General features: G+C 41.4%; 1 protein-coding gene across 2 annotated transcripts in view; it reads left to right on the plus strand.

The window, feature by feature from the left end:
• The first annotated feature begins 672 nt into the window (after nt 1-672).
• The window catches only part of DPP4 (dipeptidyl peptidase 4), a 53761-nt gene continuing 26723 nt past the window's right edge, over nt 673-27710 (plus strand). Inside the window, exons 1-6 of one of the 2 annotated variants that reach the window (XM_072121883.1) lie at nt 673-810; nt 990-1079; nt 8725-8762; nt 9055-9142; nt 26631-26726; nt 27579-27673. In XM_072121883.1, coding sequence (XP_071977984.1) covers nt 1004-1079; nt 8725-8762; nt 9055-9142; nt 26631-26726; nt 27579-27673 — 393 coding nt within the window. In that variant the 5' untranslated portion in view covers nt 673-810; nt 990-1003. The other variant, XM_072121884.1, reaches the window with a different exon arrangement.

Consider the following 27710-nt stretch of genomic DNA (forward strand, 5'->3'; position numbering starts at 1 on the left):
CTGGATCACGACTGGACCTGGTAAGGAAATGTGCCCCATTATTTTAATCAGTGCTTCACATCAATATTTGTACACACCCAAATCAAGATACAAATGGTGTAGATGGAAAAATGTCTACACTTTCCATATGTAAGATTCAGTTATGATTTTGCTTAACATATACTGACATAAAAAACTGCTGGGAATACTGACATGTGAAAAATGTCCTCATTCACACGTCCACATGGTGACCCGGACCGGATCCCTTCTCCATAGAAAGCCAAGCCAAATACAGGAACATGTAGGACATATATATGGGACACACTGCGCCACATAGGGAAAACTGTACAATAAATGTGGTGCACGGCCTTACTCTGCGCCTTTAAACACTTCTTAAATACACGTGGGAGCAGATTGCACATTCTTTTTCAACGGGTGCAAAAGCTTTAATAAATGTGGCCCACTGTGTGTTCACAGCACAGTGATCAGGTTCCATAGACTTCAACAGGCCCCCATATGGTTGTGTGCATTGTGCCTTATCGGGTCATATTCATACATCAGTGTTTGGGTGCATTCACATGTTCAGTTTTTTAGATACAGTTATTGATGTCCAAACGTGGACCGGAGTGAAGCTCCTTGCAATGATATGTTCTCACTTATTATGCTTCAAACTGCATCTATAAAAACTGAACCCGGGAGGACAGCCTCTCAGTCAGTGATCTGCATCAGTTGTGGAGAGCCAAACTCAGGAGCGGGTCACAAACACATAACAGGCACAAATGTTTCAATTATACCTCACTGATGTGTGACTAAAGCCTAAGTTGTGGAACGGTGAGAAATGTTTTTTGGATAGCGCCTCTAATTAGCTTCTATAACAAGGAAGTGCAATTCAGGGAAGACAGTCTGAAGACCAGAAGCAGCAGAACAGGTTTTGGGAGTTGGCTTAAACCTGTAGCAGGTGCATTCTGAATCCAGGAGCCACTGAATGATCTGTCTCACTTTTGTTTTAGGACGTTTATTTCGGATGATCTGGTTTAGATCCTATAGTTGCATCACAATGTCTTATACGCTTCTCAAAAGAGATCCCCTCAGCAAGGATGGTAAGTCGCCTCTCCTACCTGCCAGGCCTCTCAGTCTCCACATGTGTGGGCAGAATTATCTTAGTCTAATGCACGTTTTTTTGGTTCTATTTTAGTGACTTTTTGGGCACTTTTGAGTATTTGCGCAATTCTTTGTACCTTTTTCCAGCAGTTTTTCGGAGTCTGTCTTGTAGCGGAGTCCTGGTTTGCGCCTAATTTGTCTTTGTATTTTTCCTGCTTCTAGATGTTTGCACCTTATTTAACATTGATTTGCGCCTATATGGTCGCAGATAATTGCACAATAACATACCAGTTTCCATGTGTAGGAAAAGCAATGGTACGAATTGCGCAAAAATCTACGCCTTTTTAAAAATTTGCACCTAAGAAGTCTAAAAAAATATCTGCTTTTGACAAAGAACAAAAACTACAAAGACAAATGAGGTCCAAAAATTAGAATCAGGGTGTGGTCACAATTCCCGCTAGCACTGCGTTCACAAATGACGTGCTAGGGGGGCGGGTCTGGGCCCAATCACAAAGTCATTTGATCGGAAACCAAAAGTGGTAACCAAAACCCAGGGTCTTGCATTAAAACAATACAAGACACTGGGTTCTGGTTACCGATAGCTTGAGTTTCCATAGAAACGCATATGTGATTGGGCTGAGGCCCACCCCCGTACCTGACACTGGTTCTGTATTGTTACCTGCACTGAAATCGGGATTGCACCTAGATCAGGTTATGCAATGTGTTGTGGGGAAGCAAATGAGACGTGTTCACATAAGGCGTTTTCATTGCATTTTGAAATGCAATCCATAGGCTGAGATCATGGGCGGGGCTTCTGGATTGTGTTTAATAAAGACGCCACATATTGACGTGGCCTTACAGTTCCAAAAAAGAAACATAGAGGAAATTGATTTACACATTGACTTGGTCTACATTCACTATTGTGAACTGTCCGCTCGTAGCCAAAACCAAGTATGGATCATAATGAGTGTGATAATAGTATAAGGAACTATTTTTCCAATCCTTGCCTGGTTTGGCCTAAAAAAAGGGGATAGAAAAACCTGAATTCTGTTTTCATTCTTAAAGTGGTACCAAGTTTGCTCCATCAATTTTTGAGAAAGGGATACCCATTCTAGTGACCGATGGGGGTCCACCCATCAGATTGTTATCCCCTATCCTGTGCACAAGGAGGATAACATTAATATTTGGTACAACTCATATTACTACCACCAGGATGAAGGTTTGTAAACCAGGCACACTGACATATTGGTGTGTGCCCCCTCTGGTAGGATCTGCTCTTCTTTTAGCTTCTTATGCTCTGGTTTGTACACATAAAGGCTTTAAAAAAATCTGCAAATGAACCTCGGCTCCAGGTTCCATAGGTGTAAATGGAGCTTGGAGACCCTCAGGCTCATTTGCATAATGCTTAGAAGCATAAAGAGGAGTTAACACACCAGTATGTCAGTGTGCTTGGTTTACAATCCTTCATCCTGGTGATAGAGGAGGCATAACCGGAGACTTCTGGACCAATATTTATAATGGAGCCCCTCATCATCCATGTACCACTTATAACTCTGATGTGGCAGAGAGATTTTTGGAAGCCAGGGTCCAGATGTCACCCATAATAGATGTGCTCCTCTCTATACACTGTTACACCTGGATGTGCTATGAATGGAGCCAAGGATCTTACTCCCTCAATTTCAAACCCTGGGAATTCGTGAAGCCACTTTGGACACATTTTGGCATCAATTGTGCCAAAAACATCCTTCCAATATATTTATCAAGGCTTTGAGATCATTTTCTCCCCTATTTCTGACTTGTACGACAAAGGGATCATGGTCAGTTGGAAAAATAGTCCATGCCCCCCCAAAATTAGTACCGTATATTCCGGCGTATAAGACGACTTTTGAAGACTGAAAAATCTTCTGTCTGGTCTGGGGTCATCTTATACGCCGGTAATTGACCGCCCGCCGTGTATTCACGGCGGCGGTCGGGTCACGCTGCATAGAGAGGGCTCACGGGCTGAGCCCTCTCCATAGCCGGTAAGTCTTTGCTGCATATAGCACCGATCGCGGGTGTTTTCACAGCGATGGCTTTGCCGGCAGCCTCAAAAAGATAGCAGCGCATGGGCGCAGCCATCTTACCTGGGATCGCCGCTCCCTGTGACGTCATCGGGGGCGGCGATCCGTCTCCATGGTAGCCTCAGGTCTTCCGAAGACCCGAGGCTATTTCGTTTTAACCCCTTCATTACAATGTGCTGATAGTAATGAATGAGGAGGAAAATCCCCATATACTGCCATACTGTAGTATGGCAGTATATGATAGGATCGATCAGGTATTGACGCGTCCAAAAATGCCCGATCTATCAAAATATGATAACGTTTTTTCAATGCGTTCAACCCCGTAAAGTAAAATAGTCGAAAATGGCACTTTTTTGCCATTTTGAAAAATATAAAAAAATCTATAAAAAGGGATCAAAAGGTCATACAGTCCTAAAAATTATATCATTGAAAATATTATCAAATTTCGCAAAAAATGACACCACCCACAGCTCCGTACACCAAAGTATAAAAAAAGTTATTAGCGCCAGAAGATGGCAAAATCAAAAGAATAATTTTTGTACAGGAGGTTTTCATTTTTGTAAATGTATGAAAACATTATAAAACCTATACAAATTTGGTATCCCTTTAATCGTACCGACCCAAAGAATAAAGTAGACATGTCATTTGGGGCGCTCAGTGAAAGATGTAATATCCAAGCCCACAAGCAAATGGCGCAAATGCGTTTTTTCACCATTTTAATTGCATTTGGAATTTTTTTCCCGCTTCTGAGTACGTGGCATGGAATATTTAATAAAATAAAAATGTAAGATACAGTATGGTAACATTTACAGTAAAATGGACGATGGTAATGTTGTTGTTGTATGCCTTATGTTTATGAGCGACACTTTTCCTGCTATATACCTGCATGTCATAAGAATTTAAATTAAAAAAAGGACCATGTTAAATTCAAATCTGTTTTTTTTTTTTTAATTTTTACCGGTGTTTTGTATGCGTTGGAAAAGGGGTAGTCTTATACGGCGAATATATCTTAAACTCTATATTTTAACAGGAAAGTAGGGGGGTCGTCTTATACACCAGGTCGTCTTATACGCCGGAATATACGGCAGTTACAAAGTAACTCCCATGGTATCATTACTCACCAGGGACAATACCTAACACTCTCTACAGTTCTACATGGGGAAAACTGCTGACAGATTCCCTTTAAATGTAATCTACTGCATGGACCAAGGCTTGTAAACCAAGCACACTTACACGCAGGTGCAGGGCCAGTTCTAGACAAAGTGAGGCCCTGGGCAAAACTAAAAGTGGGGCCCCAAAATAAAACTATTTTTTGACCAGTCAAAGTCAGCAAGAGCCTCCTTTTAGTATAGTAAAACTGTAATATTCGTGAATTTTATAGGAGATAGATGATAGGGAAATAGATGGGCAGCACCGTGGCTCAGTGGTTAGCACTAGAGCCTTGTAGCGCTCGTCAACATCTCCATAGAGTTTGTATGTTCTCTCTGTCTTTGCGTGGGTTTCCTCCGGGTCCTCCAGTTTCCTCCCACACTCCAAAAAATGACTGGTAGGTTGAATAGATTGTGAGCCCCATGGGGGACAGGGACTAATTTGGGAAGCTCTGTGCAGCGCTGCGGAATCTGTGTGCGCTATATAAAAAAATAATTAATTATTATCATTTTTATGATAGAAGATAAATATCAAAGATGATAGAGATTTCTAGATGCAGAACTATAAAGTAGATGAATATGAGAGATAGAAGATTGATTAATAAATAAAGAAAGAAAAAGCGAGATATATAAATGGTCACATTATAGGAGATATATAGGCAGGAGATAGATGAGAAGCTTTTTCACCCGGGGAATTAAACCAATTAGGTATTAACCTTTTCACTGCCAGGCATTTCTTATATTTTGTCGCGTTATTGACCAGAGCAATTTTTACAATTTTGAGGTTTAAAAATAAAATCGAAATTACAGCAAAAAGAATTAAAGTAAACCCAACAAACCACACATTTTAGGAAAGCAGACACTTGCCCCATTTTCAAAAATGCATTAAAGAGTTTATAGACATAGGCGCCTTCATGCAGTATTGATTCAAACTGACACATTTTTATAAAAAATACTTAAAATTTGACTTTGATGGCAAAAAATGTGTTCCAAACAGAAAATATTTACCTTTCACGTCTCCTAAATGTAATAGATGGACATGTGTAGAGTTCACAAATGTCCCATATTGATATGTTCACATAAATAAATCCACATAATACACAGTCTTAGGCGAAGAGGATTGAATGTTCATCGTATCAGTCAATTTTCTAAAAAAAAAAAAAAAAAAGCAAAATAAAAGACAATAAGAGAGAGAAAGTGTGTTCTTAGTTCTGCATAGAGAAGGGTTAAAATGTGAACATTAGTTGATTTTATTCCTTATCAGACTATAGTAACATATAAATTGAATATTTCCATTATCTGTGAGGTGCAGCAGCTCTGTGTGCAGCAAATTCTCCCTGTAGCCTGATGGCTAAGAATCTGGAGGGGGGGAGACACTTCAGGGGGCTGTATCTCTGGCTCTGTGACACATAGAACCTCACTTCTTTTTTCCTATGAGTGTTTCTATGTGTTAGGAAAACGGAGATATTAACTGTTAAACTGTCGTTGGGAGTGATTTTTATATATAAAAATGTCACCTGATATTCTCCCTTTAAACCTGAATATCTCTGGATCCCTGGCACCTAGAAACAAAATTCTAGATTCATTTGAAAGAAGAGATTGCCCTAGGCAATTGCCCACTTTGCCTACCCATAGCGCCGGCCCTGTGCAGGTGTGTGCCCTCTCTGGCGGGATCTGCTCTTCTTTTAGAAAATCTTACATCCTTTTTAAAAGTCTTTAAAAATTATGCAAATCCAAAGTTGTTAATTGAGAACCTCTGGTGTTCAATTGCTGGATGTTTAAAGCCTTTTTTTTCATAAAAACAAGGGCATCAGAAGCTAAAGGAAGATTGGATCCTGCCACAAGGGGCTCACACCAGTAGGTCAGTGTGCTTGGTTTACAATCCTTCATCCTGGTGGTAGATTTTTTTTCAGAATGTTGAAAAATGAAAGACGAGCAACTTTTTAGCTACAAGATATCACTGTCAATCCTTCCATTCACAGTATAGATATGCTCATACAAATATCTTTAGTCCTCATATAAACACAGACGTTTTTGAGCTTGGAACTTATAGGTTAATTCTAAAAGTTAGATCCATGAAAGGAGTGAAACTGGAAACATAACGTAATCGATTGTCCGGCCAAGTGGCATTGTGTTTTACTATGCTGGAAAGGAAAATGCTCTTGGTTTAACTCCAGTGTTGCCAGATACCATTTTACCATATGATTGACATACATTCATGCTTGTCGGCTCTATCCCTAAAAAGCAAGATTTTTTTTTTTTACATTGAATTTTTTTAGCACAAATTTTGAGCAAACATGGCATACTATGACACATTTAATGAAATGAAGCGTAGGATTATTATAAAGCCTGGCAGATACAGTATGTAGGTTGGGATGTGGCAGCCATATCTATAACCAGAATATGGAAAAGCATGGAAGCATTGTACAGTAGTATACACACTATCTATAGAGAATGGAGGCAACAAATGAATTGGCCAAAAAATACAACATGTTTGAGTGAAGACACAATTTAATAGGACACACCAGGCAGGCAACATGGCAGAAATGAGAGAGATCAAAATGGCTACCTACTGTAGGACTAGTCTCATGGAAAGGGAAACCTTGTAGACATGGCACTTCCTGTTTTTTTTTTTTTTAATTTCGTTTTTTATTAAAGAAGTGATTATTTATGGGCATTGGCACAACCTAGGGGTTAGATAACGAAGCAGGAAACCACCAACTTCCTCACTAAGAAAAAAAGTAGCTTTGCTGGACACAATCAGATTAAGGTACATGTAGATTTCTGGTGTGACCATCATTTGAGCACATGGACAGAACCAGTGTCAGACTGGGATGCATATGACTCACCAATGTACAGCTACATGCAAATATTACCTATGATGCATATAGTCCCTACCTCTATATGTCCTCTATACGTACTAAGTGCGGAGACTTAAAGGGGACCTCTCACCATGGACCTCATTTTTACTAAAGACAGGTTACAGAAGCCCATTCCAGCTGCATTGGAAAACATGTCTTTCTGATTTCTCCTAATCATTTGCATTACAATACAATTGTGTGACAGAATCCTCTGTGTAGTCCCAGAGGTTGGGCTTTGGTTTGGATGCATTTCAATAAACAGCATGTGACTTGGATCTGTGCTGCAGAATACTCAGCTCTTGGCCCCTACCTTTGTGCTTCTGTACAGCTCCTCCCTCCCCCACTGATGGAAGCTCACAATGCTGTGAGCTCTGTGAAGGAGCAGGAAGGAGGAGCCGTAGAGGAGCACAAATAAGGGGACTGAGAGCTGAGCAATGAGCAGCACAGACAAGTCACATGTTGTTTTTTGAAATGCATCCAAAATACGTTTTCCAGAGTGGGAAAAGGAAAACCTTGCCCCTTTTTGCTACTTTGAAAGCTAACTCCCTTAACACCCACCTTGGAAAACATATTTGTATATTTCCCAGAATCCCCTAGCAGAGCATCAATGGCTACAAGTCTCAATTGGCAAAGTATCCGTAAGGAGCACTCTTACTTCCTGACCCAAAACAAAAGCCTCAAACCAGTTCCCCACACAGTACTGAACAGACGCATCCACATCAAAACAGCGCTGTCTATACTGGGACTCTGTCCCTTCTGGATTGGTTTAATCCCATATCATATCAAGGGAACAAATAGAGGAAATGTTTTCCTTGTCCCACCCTAGAAAACATATTTGCATATTTCCCAGAATGACCTAGTATGAGACAAATTAATCTGAACAATATTCTAGAATAGAAAAGATTTCATATGCTTTATGATTACGGCGCAAGATAACAATAAATATGTGAACCCCCCCCCCGATAAGGTGATGGCCAGATGCTGCAGAAATACAAGCATGATGAGCTATATCCAACTCCACATCTGCAGGACTTTTTACAACTTCTTCTCAGGGTTGATCGTAAAGACAGTCCCTCTCATATTCCCAAAAATTTGCTCATTTGGACTTTATCCTATAGGTCCATCTCTGACGTTCATCAATTGAACACCTCTACTTTTAAATACAACTTTGCTGTGGTATATTCCAGTCTGATTGGGCTCGTAGTTGATCTGATCACATTTTCACCCCCCCCCCCCTTACTCCGTCCAAAACAGCTGGCAGAAACTTTCTTCTATCTCTTCCTTGTTTGAAGCTGATCCTGTTACAGGCTGCACTTTTTCCTCTTCGCTATTATATAAGCTGCCTCTAGACCAGAGGCTGCACTGCCAGGAGCATGCTGAAGTCGTAATAGGAATAACCGAGTGCCTAGAAGAAGAGCCTTCAGCCAGGACTATGCCCAGCCTCACCTCTGGATTTACTCTACTAATGTTTAACTATTTGGACTGGAGCTGTTGACTGGTCACGAGTTGATAAATAATATTTCAACTTTTTTTTTTTTCTTTTTGTCCTCACTCCTCTTCTTCACCCTGGATCAGGGGAATACATTCCTCAGAAGGAGCCGGAAAAGATGAAGGTGAGTCCATCGATTTTATTGATTATGGGGATACCTACAAACTTAGTATTACATTGTACATGTAAGTCAACATGGGAAGATCTGAAAATTTTGTGCCCCTTCCAAATTCTAGAAATACACAGATTAGTCAAATTTGGGTTCTTACTAGTAATCAAAATGAGTCGGAATGTTCAGAAATGTATCTGAACATTCCGACTCATTTTGATCAAGTGAAACTTTTCCTGAAAGATTCTTCTGCTTGGAAATGGATGGGGTTGGATGTAAGATGTGATTCTGTCCATGTGTTTTGCAGACATGGGTGAAGTGGGTGATCGGATTGCTGGTTGGGGCAGTAGTTGTGGTTGCCATTGCTGTTCCTGTGGCTCTGCTGGCATTTAAAGGTAAGGTCTACAGATGTTTCTAAGATTAGACTTGTAAAAACAGAGAGAAACGTTAAGGCGGGAAGCTGCAATTCGATTTTGGAAACCTTTCTGCAATATGTATCTAGGGATGTTAACTATTATCTGCCCGGAAATATTCACTCCTAGAACTATATAATTATTTCATCTGAATATTAATATAGAATACAAGAGACATAAAGATTTGGGTCCATATAAAGAAGCTGATTTGACCCAAAATCTATGAAATTTTAGTAGTTTTCTTTTTTCAATTATTTTTATAAAATGTTCTTAATTTTTTTTTTTTTTTTTTACTGATTTCCATAAGGGAGGACGATATTTTTTTTCAGTTAATACAATAACAAGGCAAACATTTTTTTTTTCCTCTTTTTTTTTTTTTTTTAATAAAGCACCAAAACCCCAAAGTTCTGTACACAAAGTGTAATTGCTATTCTTAGAATCATTTGGGCATGAATAAATCTAGAATTTACACCAAATGTGACCATGCACCCTACATTAGGGGCGGATGTGTAGCCTGTACAAGAGCCCAAAGAAGTCAAGGGGCTCTCTTCAAAAATTACATGTGTCCTATCATGTGTCTTATGTTTTACTGGTGTCTTATTCATTCAAGCCCAGGACCACTTACCCCTTCACTGCCCCAGACCATCGAGGTTGTAACTACAAACATTTTCACTTCCGTCAATTGCAGGGATTTTAACAAAAATCCCTTCATCACCAAAAACTACAAGGGTTATTGCCACTGACTCCTTCACTATAGGGCAGTGATGGCTAACCTATGGCACTGGTGCCAGAGGTGGCACTCTGAGCCCTTTCTGTGGGCACTCAGGCCATCACCAGAGATGACTCCAGGTATCTTCCTGCAGTCCCAGACTGCCCAGGACTTGCTTTGCACAGAGCTATTTTAAAGTGACAGCTGTACCTGGGACTATTTTCTGCTTTATTGGTGTCCTCAGGTGCTGGTATCAATGAAAACTGTGACCGAGAAGGGAGTATAAATCACAAATTAAATTTCTGTGTTGGAACTTTACGATAAATAACTGGGTCTTTGTTGTAGTTTGGGCACTCGGTCTCTAAAAGGTTCGCCATCGCTGCTATAGGGGATATTGTGACTACCCATCTCTATTATTATGGTGGCAAGAGAATGTTTACATAAGGGCCCTATAGATGGCCATGTCCTCCCCTGCCTACAATAAGCGGAGTTCTTGTTTAGGTGATTAGCTATTTCTCTCAACTCAGCTGAAATTCTGGTGTTCTGAGTGGGACGAGGAGTAAACCCATCCCATACCCCTCTAGAGAGGCTTAATCACCCAGTAAATGTAAATCATTGGAGTAAAACTTATCATGTTGAACCTTCTTTACCTTAACATCATTTGATAGTCGGTTAAAGTAACCAAATTTGGTGAGTTTGTTCATTATTAATCTAATGTGCACGGGCACTTAAGTTAATTAGCCTTTAATGTATAATTGGTACTTGTTTCTACCCACACAGTGGATAGTGCAATAGGTTCATCATGAACCTGTGTTGTCCACTTTTAGCAAAAAAAAATTGATTTGGTTTGTGTAAGGAAAAGTTCTACAATTGGCCCTTTAAACCAATAAGTATGAAACTTTGTTGGTAAGGCCTGGTCAGAAAGGGGTTAAGGGCAATGTAATTTGTCAGCAAATCTTTGCAGATACAATGTTCTCTTGCTAATTAAGTTATAAAATGTATCATTGGTTGATTCTTTATTAACCATCTGCTCAGTCATCCATTACATGTGGTAAAAGGTACAGCAGACCCAATTAACCTGCAACTTTTTTTTTTCACTCCATTCTAAAAGTTTGACCAAAGTTCAGAAACACTTTCATCTGTCTTATACATCTTAGTTTGTATAAGTTTTATAATTTTTTAATGAGTTACTTTATGTTTATAGCCCCTGTATAGCAAAGAGGTCACTTAATTAATCGGGTTTGTTGGCCATTTCATCCTGGGGTTTCTTAGTTATTGTAAATTATTTACACTGGGTACCGTATATACTCGAGTATAAGCCGACCCGAGTATAAGCGGAGACCCCTAATTTTACCACAGAAAACTGGGAAAACCTATTGACTCGAGTATAAGCCGAGGGTGTAGTATACAGCCAGCCCCCATGTAGTATACAGCCAGCCCCCAGTAGTATACAGCTTGCCCCCAGTAGTATAAAGCCTGCCCCCCAGTAGTATACAGCCTGCCCCCCAGTAGTATACAGCTTGTCCACTTGCAGTATACAGCCTGCCCCCAGTAGTATACAGCTTGCCCCCAGTAGTATACAGCTTGCCCCCAGTAGTATACAGCCTGCCCCCAGTAGTATACAGCCTGCCCCCAGTAGTATACAGCTTGCCCCCAGTAGTATACAGCTTGCCCCCAGTAGTATACAGCTTGCCCCCAGTAGTATACAGCCTGCCCCCAGTAGTATACAGCCTGTAGTATACAGCCTGCCCCCATCAGTATACAGCAGCCCCTATACAGATAAAGAAATAAACTTAATACTCACCCTCCGTTGTCCCGATGTTCGTAGTGGCTCCCGGCGGCTTCTTCACTCTTCTCTGGCCGGGAGATCGCGCTGGCCGTCGCACACTGTGATGCCGCGCTGTCGCCGCTAATGACTTCATCAGCGGCGACAGCGCGGCATCACAGTGTGCGACGGCCAGCGCGATCTCCCGGCCAGTGAAGAGTGAAGAAGCCGCCGGGAGCCGCGACAGGGATCGGGAGCCGCCGGGAGTCGCGAGGAACATCGGGGACACCGGAGGGTGAGTATTAATGTATTTATTTTCATCATTGACTCGTGTATAAGGCTAGGTTTTTCAGCACATTTTTTGTGCTGAAAATCTCGGCTTATACACGAGTATATACGGTAAGTTATGTATCGACCCATATGTACCAAAATCTCTGTACTCTCAGGTAATGAGGGCGGTCCTATCAATGATTGACAGCTATTTCTGTATGTACATTGATACCTGGAGGATCAGCATTTGCTTATAGCACCGCCCCATGACTCCTCAGCATAGAGCAAACAAGTGTCGAAAATACATATTATACAGAATAATTTTGTACAAATTTTATGTCTACTCTGGTAGACATACCCGAGACATGCTTATGGCTGGTGACACTAAATTTTCATGCTGGCAGGTCTCTATTAAAGGCCACCCATGCCAAGATCGAAATTTTGGGAGAAGGATGTGCATAAATGGATGTGCACAAAAATTGTTTGGAATCTAGTGCTCTGCAACTCAATGGCCGACTCTCAAGCAGCCTTGGACATGACTTTGTCTTCATCCTCTTATGGACATGACCTTGGGCACAATCCACAAAAATTTATCTCTTCCAAAAGGAATAGACTCTTCAGCCTCCGGCCCCATTAATCCGGTAGATCTCTATTCCGTAAACAATCCTACTTGACACATGGTTCAGCCAAGTGTACATGTATTTTGAATGAAGTTATTCACACAAATGTCTGCAGTTTAAAAATGTAGACGTTCTGGTGGACACCTTTCACAGTCCAAAGATTTATCTAGGGACGTGGCTGCAAGTGTCCTAGTTGTATATGATGCAAGGAGTCCCTGCATCCAGGGAAACCGCTCCATACTGTGATGATGATCTCAGTATGGCATGGTTGCAATTAAAGGGATTCTTACATCACATATAACTATGAGGCGTGAAGTCCCTTCTCCAGGGTAGTGTAAAGTCCATGAAATTCATCCACCACACAGAGCTTCATAAGTCAAACATGTTAGTGTGAATAAGCTCTGAATCTCTCCAGACAAAATTGGTAGAAACCAGTTGTGCAACTTGAAACTGAGGGGCCCCAGTGCAAAGTCTGTGCCAGGCCCCAGTATAATGCATGGCTATAGTACTAGTCTTCTTATATGAGAAAGTGACACCTTGTGATCACCCTAAGCCACTTGGTTCCGGTTGCAACCGTACCCTCTGCACCCCCGCAAGTTACGCCCCTGGTGGAAACCTCTTTCCCAAAGCTGAGACACCTAAGACATTCTCCATTGGGCAAAGGTGTGAACCCCTAGACATAGTAAATACAGCTGCTTATATAATGTGTATGACTACCTTTAGAGATATCCGAAAGGTTTATGGAGTTTTATAAATGATGATGATCTCCTTTTCGCTCTACATGACAATTCCAGCTGGTGTATATATCCCAATGTACATTGTACCTTCTAATAATTAGTCTTTTTCTTTTGGCTCTCTGGCGTTTCTTACTTTATCATTTGTTTACCTTAAGACCGTACAAGGGGAGGTAGATTACTTTGGAAACAAACCAAGGACAGACATTACCAGCTGCATTATAACACTTCTTGTTCCACATAACATCTAAATTGTGGTGTTTATGAAATTTAAGAAGAGTCTGGAGATGTAATGATATTGTATCAGTTTGTGTTCTGGTCAAAAATGTTGAAACTTAAGATATTTATGGATGAAATAAAGGTCAGAACATTTGGCCATCAGACGTTTGTCCCGGAATAAAATTAATGTGATATTTAGGAAAATGATATTTTCCCTTTGAAAAGGAATGATACAGAGTTCCGGTAAAAGAATAGTTCATATTATAAAATAGGTTTTGGCTTTGGGTTTGCACCTCTGTACTTTGGATATTAAAGATTTAACATCTAAATTTTATTTAATCTGATCATTCCTGTCACCACTCCTGTCTAAGACTTTTTCTCAAGCTGAACCAGTTCTATTGAACACATCAAACAGGGCACTAATGTTAACTTCCAACATACATGTCCATATGTCAAGCATATCCAAAAAATAATCTTTTTGGGCAACTGAGCTACTCAACTGAAGAATTAATTGTCAGGCTCCAGGAGTAGTGGACCCACAGGACCACCGCGGACGATGACACAAGCCGAAACCTGGGACTGGAGTCTAAGTGGCAGCCATTTTTTTACCAGAGCCCACCCCTAAGCGGGTTGGATTTGCTGCGGCGTGGTACCACCAGGTCGTTCCACAGGTGCAACTTTGTCCGTGGTGTCAGTCAAGGCAAGGTACAGAGTTTGTGGTCAGGAACAGGCAGGAGGTCAAGACAGGCGGCAGAAGTTCAGGGTCAGAGGCAGAGCAGAAGGTCAGGACTGGCAGTGGAGGAGCGTAAACGGGAACAGGTCCATTGTCACAACGGGAGATCAAATCACAGGCTCAAGGCAAATATACAAGCTTTTTCAACTGCATAGAGTACAAAGATCCAGTACGGGAATGCTGGGAGACACCGGCTTTTAACCATTTCCTGAAAAGGGCCAGCACCGGTCAATGGTGCGCTAGCCGTTTAAATCTTCTTAAGCCGGCGAGCGTGTGCCAAGGAGAAGGGGACGCACGCACACAGCTGCCGGACAGTCGGCAATGGGGACAGGTGAGTGAGTGTATCGGGGCGCTAGGGCACACAGAGGATCATGTGTGAGCCCGCGGAGCAGCCGTGACAGTAATTTTCTCCATTTTAATTTAAGGTTTCTTCATATACTAAGGTGGGACCTACAAAGAAAAGTTTACTTTTGACTTCATTTGGAGGGTTAAAGTAGTTATAAAAGATTAGGAAACCTTCTTTCTACTAAAAACAGCAATGCATCTATCCACAGGTTGTATGTGGTAATACAATGGTGCTGTGATTAAAGGACATCAACCTTCAGTTTAGCAAAGGTAGATGTCTCCTAGGTAGAAGTTCCTGAGGAACATCGTTCCTTTGGACTTCTTTTATTATAACTCTATATCCTGCAATCACAGAAATAGAGTTATAAAAGTTAAGCTAATAAGCCTGGGACGCTCCGACTACGTCACCCGAGAACCTCAGGGAGCCTAGTATTTTATTGTATGCATCCCCCGTAGTTCATTCAACCAAATAGTTCAGATACATCAGAATAATATAATCTTCAGGTTAGATGACTTTCAGGTGATAAAGTAGTATGATTCAGTATGGATTGTTGCTCTTAAGAACTCTTGTTCTTGTTGAAGTGTGTCTGGTCTTGTGCCTACACCTGGGGTTATGCTCTGCTTGAGGCTGTAATTTATATCCTGACTGTCTCTCTGGTTTGATTGTCAATCACTGGTTCAATCTGTCTTCTGTCTCTTTGATTCTGTATATTCTACCTTGCTTTGCTGTATTATTGACCTTTGCCTGTACATTGACAATTCTTTGCTTCATGATTTTGTGCCTTGCTGCCATCTTAGTTCTGACAACGGATTATTTGACCTTGCTTGTTATCTGTTTGTACACTGTGTCAAGTTCTGCTCCTGTTTACACAACCTCAGGTTCTCTAATGACTAATAAAATTCACAGAGTGAGCTCAAAGAGCTCAAGCCAAGACAAGTATGGTATAAAATCTCAATCTGTGGGAAGTGATGCCATGAAAGGCTAGGCAGATGTGAGGCACTTTATTTGCGTCACAAAGGATTATACGTAACTTTTAGTGAGGCAGGACCTGGGCTTTGTTAGTTAAAGATAAGAAGTAATGTCCCTAATTAATTGGTTAGAGCTTTTGTTTCCTGGGATGTCCATGTGATAAATTTACTTTTCTCCTTGGAGTGGGCAGTATCGTAAATCGGCCAAAGCCCACATTCTTTTCACTGCACAGGACTGTGTTATCACACTGTTATCAACCTTCATCTACCGCATATAAAAATAAAAGCATTTTCATCAAACACATAACAATACTTCACAACTGTGTCTGGTTTGTTTCCATACTGTTGCTGTGAACTTACCAGTGAAGGGACTGCTGCCCAGTTGTTGCCTGCGATTTATCACGGGGTCTGCAAGTAGGCAGGGACAGAGGCTTACCCCTGCTTTGACAAAGAAGGATCTTCTCCTCATTCTGACACCTTTCTTGCTTGTTCAATAAAACCCACCAGACACTTAATCATTTCATGAAGAAACCATGTTCTTCTCATTCTAGACAATCCCTTTTATTAACTTTGTAACAAACTTTTTTTGTCCAGCAGATGTTAACACCCTCAATTCATTAATAATCCTATTTCTATTTATTTTTTTTATGGTTGTAGTAATTTTGAAATTAAACCACAAATGCTTAAAAAAAAAACCTTTACTTTAATATTGTAAGCTGGAGTCTGTCAATCTAAGGATGTTGCCTATTATTTTTTAATCGCTATTCCCCGGGGCTTTATGGAAAGCAGATGCTGGTGGGTTTATAACCCAAACACTAACTTAATAATATTACCATTGTACAGCTACAAGTACTTAGAGACCATCGCCAGGGGAACGGAAATCTACTGCAGAAGAGTCGGAGCAAATTCATAATTAATAAAATATCATTTCCTTTCCCAGGGGTTTGGAAGATTTTTGATTCTATGGAGACTTGTCCTACAGGGAAATTTGGTTTCTGCAGAGATGTTACTTTTCATATTGTACAATTACTGACATTGATTTACAATATCTTTATTACTTTATGACTGGTTATTGATTACATGTTATTATCCTAAGATAGAAATCTGTTTAGAACCCAATTAAGATGGGGGCAGTATGTTTTCAGTATCTGACAAAGTTTGGCAGGAGAAGTTCTGAACATTGCACAATTTTTGTCGGTAAATCAGCACTGATTTTCTTGGGACTCCAAAAAATCTAATCCACACTATGCCGTATTTATCTCACTATGTAGGGTTGGGATGTATAGTTGTAAATGTATAGTAGTGGGGACAAAGTTATAGTATATTGGAGTGGGGCAAAACGGTAAGTTAGTGTTGAACAGTCCTGTACGGAACTTTGTAGGTTGGGTTGCAAATTTCATTAGAAATTTTGGGCTGTGTCTTGTTATGGCTAAACCAACCCCTTCCATACCTCCCACCCCTGACCCTTAACACCCAGCACCAAGGCTGGCACTGACTACATGTGTTAACTCTTTAAAGTCGCCAATGGGGTTCTAATTAGTTATAGTCAATAGGAATGGGATTAATTGTGGTCCTAAACTTTAGGAGTGAAAGAAAAGGGAAGACTGTGAAGGAATTTGAATGCAAAACAACTCAGTTTTGGTGATGTGACTCTGCAGAGGAATGTCCCCTGTTAAAAGCTATGAACTGATCAAGCCATTATAACTCGGGCTTGGTTAATTCAACCAGAACCGGTCCAGTATTAATACTTTGCCTTATTTTATTTTACACCTATGTGTCTGGTTTAGAAGACCATGTTTCAGGTAAAATAGGTTCTTCCCAAAAGTTTGATCTGTGAACTTTTCCAAGGCAGTGATTTTTGACACATATAAACAGAAGTGAAAGAGAAGAGAATCCACAACTGAAGATTGCGGAAGGTGAATTATATACTTGTGTATAAGCCGAGTTTTTCAGCACAAAAAATGTGCTGAAAAACGTCCCCTCGGCTTATACACGAGTCAATACTGACTAAAATTGACTAAAAAAATAATAAACTTATATACTCACCCTCCGGTGGCCCCGATGCGCAGCGCTGCTCCCCCGATGTCATCGCGGCTCCTCTTCTGGCTTCCCGGCTGTTCTTCTTCCTTCAGCGTGCTGGGCGCCGCCATGCTCTTCTCGCGGGCGGCGCCTAGTATGACGTCAGCAACGGCGCCCAGCAAGCTGAAGCAAGAATAGGAGCCGCGATGCCATCGGGGGAGCAGCGCTGCGCATCGGGGCGCACGGTGAGTATATAACTTTATTTTTTTATTCTGCTGGGGGCACGGCTGTATACTACTGGGGGCACGGCTGTATACTACTGGGGGCACGGCTCTATAGTACTGGGGGCACGGCTGTATACTACTGGGGGCACGGCTCTATAGTACTGGGGGCACGGCTCTATACTACTGGGGGCAGGCTGTGCTGTATACTACTGGGGGCAGGCTGGGCTGTATACTACTGGGGGCAGGCTGGGCTGTATACTGGGGGGTCTGTGACCAATGCATTTCCCACCCTCGGCTTATACTCGAGTCAATAGGTTTTCCCAGTTTTTTGTGGTAAAATTAGGGGTCTCGGCTTATACTCGGGTCGGCTTATACTCGAGTATATACGGTATATGATGGTTAGGGATGTGTACAAGAAAAAAAACTCACACTCTTCAAGATTTTAAGTTACTAACAAAAGTTAAAAAAAAAAAGGCAAAGTCATATGAACAAAATTGCCACCTTACGCCGGCATAAGGACTTGGCTAATTTTGGTGTTACCATAGACGAGAATGGAGAGTGGCCATACATGCACGTCAAACCCTCCATTTTCGGAGTGGTGGCAGATGGGAGTGGATCCTCGTTCTTGAGGTAGGACATGTGTCTATCATGAATTTCCTTTTGGAATGTCATATCTACAGTAGATGGGAATACCTCTTTAAAGGGGTTGGCCAGGAATTTCTATTAATTTTCTTGCTTCTGGATAGGCCCTGAATAGTTGATGGGAAGCTGACATCTGGCCCCATTCTGACCACGTTGCATGAAGCTGGATGTAGTTGACTTCCTGGCAGTTCAGAGTTTCAATTACTTGTGGCTTTGTTTGCTGTGTTTATACTGGAGACTGGGTGGTGGCCCTTTACTTATCACCTAGTGTCCTACCCTGAGAATATCAATTCCCAACCAACCCCTTTAAAGTTGGTTACTTTTTAGGGTGTTAACTAAGAAATGGCCCATCTTATCTGCAGTAGGCTGTAATGTGCTTTATCATATCGATGAGAAGTACAGGAGGAAAAGGTAAAGATATGTGTAAAAGGGGTTTGTCGGAGATTGGGAAACGGGTGCAACCCATGGACTGTGTATGGTCCTACAGCTCAGTGACTTTAGTTGCCATAATAGTGTCAATAAAGACTCTTCTGCCCTCTCTAGAGTCAAGGTAAATTTTTATATATTTTGTATAATTTTTCCAATTCATGGTTACTATAGCATTCGGCGATTATTTTATTTATTTATTTTTTTTTTTCATCCCTTTTACAAATAGAAAGATCTCAAGTGAACGGCGTCAAACCTTTCACTGACTCAATGTATTTGGCAGCTTCATGAGCGCGTCATGTTGTCACCCCAGCAGTATCCATCTCCTGCAGTAAAGTCCTGTACTGATGGCAGAACAGGAGGTCAGAGTTTTACTGCTCTGCTTATCTTTATGACTCTCTTATCCTCCTAATTGCTGCATAATACACTCTGCTATTGATTGTAACTGTCATGACAAACCAGGACTGTAAGTGGTGCTCAGCAGTGAGTCACACTTTTATTCCTCATGGAATGGGGTGGCAGCAAAAATTGCCCAAAAATCATTAGATTAATTTCATTCTCCAATAATAGATGTCATTAGATCTTCCTAGAATAGGTAGTTGTGGTGTCTACACAATCATTCACGGGGGGTCATTGATCAAGGGGCGTATTTTATTTGGGAGATGATATTCTGACAGGTTTGCTATTTGGGTCTTTTGAGGTGAGCTACAAGATACAATCTGGGAGGAAAGTTAGGACGTATTCAGCGCCACCACAGTTTTTCTCTTGAATATATTATAAGGAGTTTTTTCCAGGCTCTGCCAGCTTTGCACCCGTATGTTTTTTGTTTTTTTTTTAATGTGTAGCCTTGACTATTTTGTTGTTTGTATATAAGTACATAAATGTGTGTGATTGTATAAACGTGTATGTACTAATATGTATATTATTTTAAAGGGGAAGGGGGCCCCATGCAGAAGTCTGCTATGGGATCATACCTCTCCGGGTTACATCACTGAAAACAACATATTTTTTACCAATAGAGCTCTAGGTTGAACATGCAATCAGCAATTTCTGATGATCCCATAGCATTGAATGGAGCAGAGAGCTAGGCTTCCATTCTCGTGCTCAGTGGGGTTCCCAGTAGTCAGACGCCCATTGATCAAATACATATCCCCTATCCACTGCACAGAGGGTTATGATCAAACTTGGCACAACCCCTTTGGCTTATGGTGACCTATCCGTAGTAGGTGGGGGTGCTGATTGTCCGTGAGCAGCTGTTTGATGGTGTGCCAGTGCCACTACATCATAGACAGGGGAAAATAGATCTCTCCATCCATAGTGTCACCCAGTAATAAAACAGGTGAAACTCGTAATGAAACCAAACTTTGGTATAGTTGAGATGCTCACATATCTATTATGGGCAGTACTGAAAAGCATGGGTGATGGACTGGCTGGTAACTACTATATTGTCTAGTATATAGTCCCTAGTATATAGTCCTGGACTACGCTCTGGCCTATTAGTATATGTGGTCACAAACTCGACCAGTTTGGATCTGTAGACCAGATCTGAACTGGCGGAGTTGTTTGCCGTTTTTCTGTCGGAGACTATAGTAAATGTGTCAGGATGGACATACCCGCTCCCCACCCCGACACTCCCAAAGAGCAAAACTTTCTATCTTGGCCACAAACTATTTCAACTATTTGTGCTATTATAAGTATTCTGTGGGATCGGGACAGATGTGCTAAGCCTCACTAGACACCCCCATCCAGCCTCGGACACCCATGACCCTGTCACCTAGTCACTATCCTAGTAACAAGATTCAGCCACAGTTTGGATAAAGAAAAATAACATATCTCTATTTTGCTTTCCTCGGGCATTTTCATGTTTTCGAACAGATGTTTGAATAGTTTCCTAATATCTGAAATTGGAAGTAACGAATCATGGTAATGAGAGACAGGTGCGGGATTTTGGGGTGTGGCAACAGTTTTATATTTAGCAATGTCTGATTGTTGTCAGAATTTTTTTTTTTATAGTTTTCTTTAAAACGACTTTGAAACTGCAAATTAGATATTTTTTTTTACCCAATCGGGTGTCTGAGTCATGTGGCTTTTTATTGTCCTGGGATTTTATTTCTGGTAAGATTTTGGTTTATGAACATCATGTGATCTTTTTGTATTTTTCCATTGACACGACAAACTACTTAATTCTGTTATGTGAACCAGTCCAGTAAAGTAGAATAGTCCTTGCTAAAACTACCCGGACTATGCCAGAGGCACCTTTAAGAGAACCCTGTAATGAATAGAAAATTGGAGAATATAACATTTTTGCTCCTTGTTTCTTTAAGATAGGCCTGGTTTTTATTGCCGGAAATCCACAACTAGGAATGTTGTAGGAATTCAGACGTCTAAAGCACTTGGATTAAAAGTATCCATGGGAATCTGATCATTGTTACTCCTATTATTCACATAAAATTTGTGGTGTTTTTTATTGGATCTGAAAAAAAAATTGACATGCGGACCCCATTTTTAGTTTCATATTCCTCTATAAAATTAATGGAAAACAACCCAAATCCATCCACGTTATTCTTAGTTCACTTACATAAACCAAAAATAGGTTTCGGGTAGAGATGAGCGAGCACTAAAATGCTCGGGTGCTCGTTACTCGAGCCGAACATTTCCCGATGCTCGAGTGCTCGTTTCGAGTAACGAGCCCCATTGAAATCAATGGGAGACCCGAGCATTTTTCTGTAAAATTACAAACTGAACGAGCACAGTGAAAGAACACAGTGCAGAACAGATTGTAGATGTTCGGGAACATCTGCGATCTGTTCCGGAGACACGCGTGCCGAACTGTGTTCTCCGCAATAGTATTTGAAGAACAATATGTGTGAAGAACAACTTGCAGATGTTTGGCAACATCTGCAAGTTGTTCTTCACACATATTGTTCTTCAAATACTATTGCGGAGAACACCGTTCGGCACGCGTGTCTCCGGAGCAGATCGCAGATGTCCCGGAGACACGCGTGCAGAACAGTGTTCTCTGCAATAATATTTGAAGAACAATATGTGTAGAGAACAACTTGCAGATGTTGCCAAACATCTGCAATGTGTTCTTCACACATATTGTTCTTCAAATACTATTGCGGAGAACACCGTTCTTCACGCGTGTCTCCGGAACAGATTGCAGATGTTCTGCACTGTGTTCTTTCACTGTTTTCTTCAATTAAATGATTCAATTAAATGTTTTAATTGTATTTTTTTACTCTTCTTCACTTCTTTTTTTTTTAATTAAATGCTCGTTATCGGGCAGGGCAAATACTCGTCCGAGCAACGAGCCGGTCCGAGTATGCTAATACTCGACCGAGCATCAAGCTCGGACGAGTATACTCGCTCATCACTAGTTTCGGGTAAAATAAATTATACATTTAGTTGACTGATTATAAAACATTTCTGTAATGCCTACAGATGGTGGTTGTTGGTATCCAAAATGACCTCCTTTCTATAACCAGTGGTTGCCCTGAGTGATATATTTGAGGACTGTGTCCAAGTATAATTTAGTTCCACCCTGTTTGACCTCTTCCTGTTTACTGTAATGACCCAGTGTATCTGCCCTAACCTCTGCCTAACCCCAAGTGCTTGACACTGGTTTCTGTCCTCTGACCAATCTGGGTTAACTGTCCCCTTTACCAGGATAACTCTGAGAGGTAGCAGATTTGTGTTCTGGTTCTAACAAGATCCAAAACCCTGTTAAAATATAGGGTTAAAACCTATGATGACAATTGAATAATACTCTAGGGAAAAGTCCAACCTTTAGGTGACGCAGTAGGTCCACAATCCTCTGCTTGCTATAAAATGCTTATCAACAAGGAGGTAACTTGAAGGCAGTTGGGCCCAGAGCTGTAGGGCACCCACAAGACATCTGTTCTTTATACAAAGAGTCCAGTACTATAAAGCATCTCATATTGCTAAGTAGTTATCCTTTTATATGTAGGGAAATCTACCATCAAAATCCATCATGATAAACCAGGGACAGTTACTCATAGATCCAGGCACCGTGACTGTGGTAATCTTCTTATATTTGTTATCCTTGGCCTCCTTTCTTCTAAAATCAACCTTTACAATTATGCTAATGAACCAGAAGTGCTCGGGGGGGCATTACCAGAGTCCTTCTGTGATGTATCTTTACAGTCTGATACGCTGTGCAGGGCCATTTCCCCTTCCCACTATATGAGATTACAGCAGGCAGAGGGAGGGAAGTGGGAGGAATGTGAGACAGTTTAACAACCTGTGAAGCTACAGCATAGAGGGGCTCTGGTAACGTACCTCTAAACCCCTTATTGCTCATAAGCATATTTTAAAAGTTGATTGTAGAAAGAAGGAGCAGATGGATACCAAATCTATGAGTAAATGTCCCTGGTTTATCATGCTTTGATTGTATATTTCCAATAAAGGGAACCTGTCATCAGAAAGTCCATAATGATAGGTTATGCCCCCCCCCCCCCCACTAGCTTGCCCGCCCCTGGGACACACCACACACTGCTGGCAGGGAACCAGTTGATGTTGAAGAAATTATTAAAAAGCAGTGGAATAATTCAGATGCACAACAAAGGCATTTTGGGAACTGCCAGAGGCTATTGGAACATGTCATCATGTAAAAATGACCTTCATGATGACAGGTTCTCTTTTAAAAGTTTCTTTGCTACTTTTATTACTGTAACAGATAGGTTTGACCCCATGTATCACTGTGCTGTTGGCATTTAGTTTCACTAAGCAGGTGCCATGTGTTACACAGGATCTCTTAGTATCTCCAGTAAATATATGGATGTGTAGAACAGAGGGACATTCATCTGTTTTTCACAGGATTTACTGAACAACTAAGAAGCATATGGTATTATTAGCAATTTTCTAACTTTCTAACTTGTTCAAAGCGTTGGACTCTTTCCAAAGGCTCTGACAGCTTTTACAACACAAGTAGTGCACCCCTGAAGATGACTCGGATAAAAGGAATATTCTGTCTGTGCTCAGTGGTTGGGCATTTATATTTTATTTCTTCTTTTGAGAAGAGAAGCATAATCTTTATCTTTTACTTTATTTTCTGACAATTAAGTTATAACACCGCTTAATACTGGACTGACTCAGATATTTATGTTCATGGAGACTGGTCTTAATACAGAGAAAACAAATTTTTTGCAAATATGTAGATGAGGTTGCAAGTGCCCAGTGGGCGGTCCTAAGTCCAGCCAGTGCTCAGATTCCTATTAATAATCAATTATTCTTGGGTTTTGATTGACCATTTCAACATTGCTCTTTTTATCCTCTGAGAGCAGGATAAGAACAAGGGAAAGAAGATGAGTTTTTCCATATAAAGTGTTTTAAGGAATGATTTCTGAGTAAAAAGCAGCATATTACAAATCCAGACAGGAGTGCAAAGAGAGACGGTACTGATTACTCTGCCCACACCCAATGCTGACAGTGGGAGTCCAGCTTACTCTGCCCGCACACAGTGGGAGTCCAGCTTACTCTGCCCGCACACAGTGGGAGTCCAGCTTACTCTGCCCGCACACAGTGGGAGTCCAGCTTACTCTGCCCGCACACAGTGGGAGTCCAGCTTACTCTGCCCGCACACAGTGGGAGTCCAGCTTACTCTGCCCGCACACAGTGGGAGTCCAGCTTACTCTGCCCGCACACAGTGGGAGTCCAGCTTACTCTGCCCGCACACAGTGGGAGTCCAGCTTACTCTGCCCGCACACAGTGGGAGTCCAGCTTACTCTGCCCGCACACAGTGGGAGTCCAGCTTACTCTGCCCGCACACAGTGGGAGTCCAGCTTACTCTGCCCGCACACAGTGGGAGTCCAGCTTACTCTGCCCGCACACAGTGGGAGTCCAGCTTACTCTGCCCGCACACAGTGGGAGTCCAGCTTACTCTGCCCGCACACAGTTGTTGTATGAAGTTTGATTATCTGCTGTCCATAGGATAGGGTGTAATAATCTGCTTAGTTAGGATCTGACTGTTTGGGCCACAAGGGCTTGGCTATACACGGTCTATGATAAGTGCTGTGGTCAGTAATTTCCAGTGCTCCCTTAGTGTTGAATGCAATCACAGAAAACATGCTTAACCTACTGCTCCATCAATTGGTCCCCACTAGTTTTAAACAGATCCAAACCTAGAGGTTCAAGTCCATCCTGAACTTTGGTGCTTCAGATCCCCTGAACCCTGAACCTTATCAGACATAGGTCCACGTCAACCCACTGCTGGTTATGCCTGCGATCAGTGCTGATGCGATCATTGGCATTAATAGTTCAAATGCCACCAGCAATCGGCGCTCCCTAACATTTCATAGGAAGTGCAATCCTCCCCAAAATGCACCACACACATGCGTTGTATCGATTTTAATGCTGCAGGTGACTTTGCCATTATAAAAAAATAATAACAATTACTGTCATCATTAGAGATGAGCGAGCACTAAAATGCTCGGGTGCTCGTTATTCGGGACGAACTTTTCCAGATGCTCGAGTGCTCGTCTCGAATAACGAGCCCCATTGAAGTCAATGGGAGATTCGAGCATTTTTCAAAGGGACCATGGTTCGGGAATAAAATGTGTTATTTAATTGAAAAAGAATGTCTTCTGATAAGTTAGCAGATGTATGCAAACATCTGCGATCTATTCTTCACTGTTGCGCGCGTATATTATCTCCCGACAAGTTATCAGATGTGAAGAACAGTGAAGAATAGAATAAAAACAGTGAACATAGGATCATTTAAGTGAAAAACACAGTGAAAAACACAGTGAAGAATAGATTACAGATGTTCGGCACATCTGCTTACTTGTCGGGAGAGGAGATACGCTGTCCCGGGATCCGCTCCTCTTCTTCCACTGAAGTCTCCCCGATGTCTCCCTGGTGCCCGATGTCTCCCTGCTGCGCCCGATGTCTCCCTGCTGCGCGCGATGTCTCCCTGCTGCGCGCGATGTCTCCCTGCTGCGCGCGATGTGTCTCTGCTGTGCCCGATGTCTCCCTGGTGCGCGATGTCTCCCCGTTCCGCCTGTATCTTCCGACAAGTAAGCAGATGTGCCGAACATCTGTAATCTATTCTTCACTGTGTTTTTCACTTAAATGATCCTGTGTTCACTGTTTTTATTCTATTCTTCATTGTTCTTCACTGTGTTTGTTTAATTAAAAGCTCGATCTCGAGCAGGGGAAATACTCGTCCGAGCAACCAGCCGTTTCGAGTACCTTAATACTCGAACGAGCATCAAGCTCGGCCGAGTATACTCGCTCATCTCTAGTCATCATAGGTGTTACTGGGTTGTGTTTTGGGTTCGAACCCATACAGCATTTCAAGTTCAGTTTCAGCCGTACTTGGCTGAACCCAAACTTTCATGGATCCGCTCATCACTAGACCCCACCAATCAGATTGTTGTACCCAAACTGTTGATAGATTGTAAAAATTAAACTTGGCACGGATCCGGTGTGTGCTCATGTGAATTTAGGAAAAATAGGGGTCACTTGATCCGTAGTCACACCCATGCTGCACCCAAATTCTTATTTACATATATAATTACAATACTTACTTTCTCAAGGAAGCCATGCTTATCATGCCGGACCATTTTACCTAAAAAGCTGTATGTTTACTGGGAAGATAAAATGGCGCTGTCTTGGTCCACATCAGTGTATACTTACAGGCTTGAGATTAATTCATTATGATACAGTAGGTATTGACAAATTTCACTGTAATTTGTTATGTTATGTAGAACTGATGAGAATGAATAACTCTGTAGATAACTTGAAAAATACAGATTTTCTGTTCTTTCTCCAGATGAGGAGGAACAAGACAGTCGGAAGACCTACACATTGGATGACTATTTTGGAGATCGGTTAAGACAAAAATCCTATGGACTCCAGTGGCTTTCTGGTAAATATCTCCCCATAAGCTTGTAATACATTTTTATGACATTCTCTACCATTTAAAGGAAATCTACCATGAGTTATCTACTATCAGATCTAGTGGTAGATTCCTCCTTAAAAAACGGTATTTTAGTAATATGCTAATTAACTGCATAGGCTACTGGGGCGTGTACTAGCCTGGCTGGGCTCTGTGAGCTAAGGTTACTCCATGCCCCAGTAGCCTCTGCAGGTAATTTACATATTACTAAAATAACGTTTTTTAACAAGTTATATTAGGTTCCAGGATTATTAAATTACAGATTAGGGCAGAAGTGGGCAGGAGGAATCTACCATCAGGTCTACTTCCAGTAGTAGATTGCTCATGGTAGGTTTCCAGTCTTAGAATTCAGGTTAAAATTCTTGGATCTGCACATGGTCTTCTACGTTGGACCATGCTGATAACCTCCAGCTGCATACAGTATTTTATGTCATTATATAGATCGTTATACAGGTCATCATACAAGTTTTTCCCCAAATTGTGGGTTCGGATACCCTGTGAAGTTCTGTGAAGACCTTCCAGATTGGGACCACCGACGAAGACAATCATTTAGTTAAATGAGGCATCAACATATATCCACAGCCACTGAAATTAGGAAGTAGTAATTCGTGGGCACCCCCGAAACCCCCATCAATAGGATACTTATCTCTATATGTTTTATGGGACATAAATCCTATTTATGGAACAACACCTTCAAGGTTTGGATTAAAGTACTTGACCTCATTGGTGGAGTGCAAAGACTGTACCATGTAGGGTTACGGTGCTGCTTATGTAGAAGATTCTCCAATCATACAAAGTGATTTACCATTTGTTGTTTTTCAGACAATGAATATCTCCATCGGACTCGGGACTATAATGTGATTGTACATAACGTGGACACGGAACAGACAACAATACTCCTGTCAAACACCACCATAGTATGTCACGATTGTGATCTGTTACCTGTAACGTAAA

The sequence above is a fragment of the Engystomops pustulosus genome, chromosome 8 (assembly GCF_040894005.1).
Source record: "Engystomops pustulosus chromosome 8, aEngPut4.maternal, whole genome shotgun sequence".
NCBI classification, from domain to species: Eukaryota; Metazoa; Chordata; class Amphibia; order Anura; family Leptodactylidae; genus Engystomops; species Engystomops pustulosus.